The 5,434-nt window shown below is 33.0% G+C and overlaps 1 protein-coding gene across 1 annotated transcript in view; it reads right to left on the reverse strand.

Moving 5' to 3' along the window:
- Positions 1–4,380: 4,380 nt before the first annotated feature.
- The window catches only part of LOC111378881, a 5,263-nt gene continuing 4,209 nt past the window's right edge, over positions 4,381–5,434 (reverse strand). Inside the window, exon 3 of the mRNA XM_023002165.1 lies at positions 4,381–5,431. Within this exon, the coding sequence (XP_022857933.1) occupies positions 4,805–5,431 (627 nt within the window). The 3' untranslated portion in view covers positions 4,381–4,804. The remainder of the gene's footprint in view (positions 5,432–5,434) is intronic.

Consider the following 5,434-nt stretch of genomic DNA (forward strand, 5'->3'; position numbering starts at 1 on the left):
GACATCTTAAATTTGAATAAGCAATTAAAAACATAGTCCATTGGATTAATTAACTCGTTTGCTGCTGGTGGAGTAAAATCTCATGGTTTGTGACTTACGGAGAAATATTATTTTCATTTCAACAATTTTCCTATTAGCTAATCAAACACAAGCCAATATCAGATCACCTGCTTTCTTAAATGATAATCAAAGTCAAAATTTGGTGAATAACGTTGTTCAAAGTGGTGTCATTGAGTTGCGGGAAACTCTGAAATACTGCGTTTATTTGAAGAATTTGGAAATTTGAATTTTCATCGAAGTGTATGAAGCCAGAAACCAGGAGGGCCAATTCATTTTCCCATTTTCAGCTTTTCTGTAATCCCCATGCCGTCCACATGCTACTTACCGACCATGAAAGTTTGAAACTTATACCCCTGTTTGGCCTCCATTTTTGGTAATGAAAATGGGGGGAATAGTGTTTTGTTGAAAAAATGAGTAGTTGAAAAAGAAAGAAAAATTTTCGATTTACGTGTAATATTATTTTATGAAAGATTGTGTGGTTGAAAATAGAAGAGAGAAAAATAGAATGTAATGAAATATAATTTAATGGGGATCAAACATACCATTCTCCATTTCTAATCATTCTAGTAAATGTGTCAAGATGAATGGGTCGAGTTGGACCGACTTAACTACATTTTCTTGTGAATTTGAATTGGTCCATATAAAAATATGATTCGAATTAAATACAGGCTTTCTTCCAAAATTGATGATCATACAAGTTCATGAACCCATCAATATTATTGACCGAAGCCAATCCTACCAATCATTTTTATTATTTTTTGAAAATCTAATGTGATTTGAATTATGTCATAATTAAAAAAATAAAAATTGCCAGATATGTGATAGATTATGTTAAAAAATGAGAAGACAAATCAGTATTTATTGCCAAAAAACTGACTTTTTGAAAAAACAAAAAATCATATTTATTTTAAGTTTTTTGGTTTTTTAATAACCAGCCCAAGTGGGTCTATCCTTATAGATTGTTGACGACAATCAAACCCAGCTCAGCCCGTTCATTATGGTCGTTCAACTTGTGAATTGGATTGAAACGAGTCGAGAAGATATTCAATGGGTGAGTGAGTCATCCCGAAATTAAATGATTAGAACTATCTTGACACCTCTACATTTAAAATATGTTTATATCGTAGTACCAAAAAAATTATAGATCATAAGTCAAGCCAGAATTGCTTTTGTCATGTTACAAAGTCCAGACCAATTCTCAGCTCCATTCTCGGTTTTATTGTGAAACCGCAAGTCTAATCCGGTCTTCTTATAAAATGAGTATAAGCGTGACTAAAGTTTATATATAAAGCACAAGGTAATTGCTATGAAGGTTCTTAATTTTTACCCATTTTTATACTTATATATCCCTATTTTTTCCGTCATATTCTTAATTTTCACATTCTAATTTCATTCAAAAAATTTGTTAATTGAGCGTAAAAATAATTATTTGTCTCTCGAATTTTAAACAAGTGAAAAATTGACAAAACATTTGTCCCTTATTTTAATGTACGTTAACACAATATTTTGAGAAAAATCATCAGAAAAATAAGATGCGGTAATTAATTGAAAGTTAATAACAAAAATATAAGGAAAAGTTGATAACATAAGTGCGAAAATAAGCAAAACTTTAAAAACTTTGTTGCAATTGAAATTTGATGTGATTGACAAAGTATGTAATGTGAATATAATTATCCAAGTCACAAATATCTGGAAATTGTTGTCATGAAGATTTTCTTTTCATTTTTATTGCAATTGTGAGCACGAGGCATTGGACTTCAAGGACCTATTTGATGTAGAATTTTCAAAATTAAATTTTGTGAAAAATAATTTTTTCGATAATGTGTGGCTAAAAAGTAAAAAAATAATAAAAGGCTACAAATCCACGTGTATAATTAATTTACAGAAAGAGTATGTGATTGAAAATAAATTTTAAAGTATTTGTCTCAAATAGATGTCAAATCTAGGACTCTTGTAATTATGATAAATGTTATATGAGAGCTGAATATAATGCTCTTGTTTGAGCCTCATTTTAGAGGAAAAATGAATTTTGGAATAGTGTACTGATGAAAAATGTGTAGTTAAAAAATAAAAAAAAATTTGAATTTATGTGTAATATTGTTTTATTGAAAAATAATGTCAAAATACTGTTTAAAAATATATTTTTGTGGAAAGAAAGGAGCTCAAACTGGGGCAATATCTTGAAGTACTTCTCCAAAAAATAAAAATACAATAACGGATTCTTGGACAAAATTTTAGGTCTGTAGGGTAAACAGCCACTAGCCGACAAACGTTTTCAATCTTTTGTTTTATATTTGCAAATTAGCCACTAAACGATTTTTATTTTTATTTTTTTAGGTCTTGGCCTTGAAAGGAAGGGAGAATTTGTGGAAAATTTTGAAGATTTGTTACAGAATTTTGATGATTGGCCAACTTTCATTTCCATCTTCTCCCACGGCACCTATAGATAATTTTTTATGTATACGTACGTGTACGTGTCTATATTTATGTATGTCTTAGGGTGAGAACAAGTCCAGTCATATATTACGTAGACTTAAAGATGATTTCGGTAGTAAAAGTACCATGATTTCAATAAAGTAAGTTTGTGAGAGAACACTAGGCCAAACTCGATACAAATGATATTTGCTAAAAAATCATTAACTTTAAATTTATCAATAAACATAAGAGAATTGCGAAAATTGATTCATGTAGCATACCCCAAATTTTTGAAAGATAAATTTGTTATTTCTTGTTTATTTAAAAAAGTACTTATAAGCTGTCAAACTAGTTTATAAGCCCCACAAAAGGCTTAAAACCTAAAACTTGTCCATGAGCCTGACCTTTTCATCTTCATATTATCATAACTTGAGTTGCTTAGCCTTGCATCAGGAGTCATAAACCACCATTTCTGATCTCTGAACAAAGAAATAGATCATCATACAGGTTTCTTGGAAATAGAATATCCCATGAATAATTACTCCATTGTTAGCAAACCAACCAACAGATAAAGGTAGTGATGACAATTTACCCCGTCACGTCGGTTCTGTCCCCCGGGGTGGGGCAAAAAAACCCGCCCCGCCGCGCCGCGCCGCGTAAATGGTCTCCCCCGTCGCAGGGCGGGGCGTGAATGCCCTGCCTCGAACCCGCCCCATGAAGAAAAAGTAAAAAAAAAATAAAATTAAAAATAATTTTATTTCCAAACAATTCATCCGTTAAAAACTCATTTTAAATTTGTATTTTATTCTCTAATAATAACATAATTCGAAACTTTGAAAATGTAAAAAAGAAAAAAAAAAAAAATTAAACGGGACAACATATGGGGCAAAAAGTTGCCACGGGCCGAACCCACCCCTTTGCCATCACTAAATAAAGGCAAAGAAAATGGTAACATATTCAAAAACGGGGCCACATTATAAGAAGCTAACACAATTCTTGGTTGCTTGCTAGTAAGAGGTCTTCATCATAAACTACTACTAATTCTACACTTGCTCGTCACCACAAGCATTCAAGAGAAAATCTGCTTTACCTTGAACTCAAATGGCAAGACAGCTGATTTTAAATTGTACAATACGGAATTCTATGTAGCAGACTGTTCGAGTGGAAGGAAAGAAAAGGTTTTCATCATTAGTAAAAGAAACGACTATGGCAGATTGTCACGTAAATTTTTCTTAGTCAAATTATAGACAAATAAATGACTGTAATCAACAGTTATTTTCCTCAACGAATTAAATTAACGAACAGTTAAGTTTCAGTTAGTAGTAACTTTAATAAGTGACAGCATAGAGATAGAATTGGCATATCCCAGTCCCTATAGATGACCAACAATTTGAAAAGAAATACAGTCAGTATGGCCCTAAGCAGTAAGCATATGATCAACTGAATATCACGAGTTTACCTACCAAATTGTGACCTGACCTAATCAATTTTAAACCATTAGGTAGGAGAATAAGAAGAAATCAACGGAATCAGAATAGTACTATGATTTCTAGCCCAGATTCTATACAAACTTGCACGAAAAACTTCATGTGAATGCATCCATATTGCTCATATAACTAACTGGCTTTGGATTTCAATAAAAACTAACTCCCTGTCGACTTTAGGGCGAGCCTTAGCTCCAAGACCTACTTGTTTAGATGGAAAAGGATGGTGCCCAAAAATGTTAATTTCACAAGATTATAGAGTATAGAATGAAATCCGAACCCTGCATATCAATGCACAGCTGTAAATTTGAGGTCTACACACGCTTTCAATATCATTGACATCGCAAATAACCAGTAATTCACATCCTTCACTTCCATAAACCAACTGAATTAAACGAAAACGAAAGCAATTGAAAATAGATGAGCCAATAATAACAATACTAAACAGCAAGTTATCGAACAATTTTCTATAGCCAAGTAAGATAACCACTATAATTTGATAAGAGAAGTTACATACAATTTGCTATAATATATGTTAGTCCCTACCCCCACTCAAAGGAAGAAGCCCAAATTCGAAAAATCTCGCCTTTTACATTCTCTACACAAGAATCGACTCGAACCCTAAAAATGGAAAACGAAAATTTCTAAACAAGAAATTATGCACACGCAACAGAGCTTACGGCTAAATATTTGCAAGAGAGCCAGGGAGCAAGCATACCAAATGGCAATGCCTAGCAACCAACAAAACTGTTGCTTAATTTCTTTTGAGTCCTCATATCGATTAAGTCGACTGCAACATTAGCTCCAACAATAACTTGATAAGCATAGAGAACATATTGATCTCACTACTCTTCACCCTTTAAGCCAGTGAGATAAACCTGTGATTGAATCACAGTCCTTCCAACTTTAAAACACGGCACGACTGTGAACCCGACCTTAGGCCTAGTCTTTCCCCGGAAACTACATTTCCCCAAAACATCTTCCATGTACACCATTGAAAAATCTATACCTCTCTCGACCTGAAATATTTCTACCACCGGATCAAACGAATAGGCCAATGTATGAAGCAACCATATAGAGCTCGCCATTCTAACAAACAACTCGTAGAATACACTCAATGACTTCCATGAATCCAATACCTTTTCCTTCCTATCTAAGTTGCTGAACAATGAAGACTCCATAGTCGGGTGAATCAATTCCTCATATTTCTTCTCACAAAACCGTGAAAATTCACATCTTGGATTCTTACTCAAGATTTCCATCGGATTACTGGCTATGTGTTCAATTAGTTCTCTCAAATAACCATCATGAATTGTACTATTTTCACCATGTACTGAACCATTTCCATTACACATTACTTGACTATCACCTAATCCAAAATCATTCATATCAAAATTCTTAAACATTCCCAAGCAAACATACGACAAAAATACGTACCTTAAATGCCCTTTTTTCATGTAATCAATGTCCGAATA

Source organism: Olea europaea, chromosome 3 (genome assembly GCF_002742605.1).
Source record: "Olea europaea var. sylvestris chromosome 3, O_europaea_v1, whole genome shotgun sequence".
Taxonomy (NCBI): domain Eukaryota; kingdom Viridiplantae; phylum Streptophyta; class Magnoliopsida; order Lamiales; family Oleaceae; genus Olea; species Olea europaea.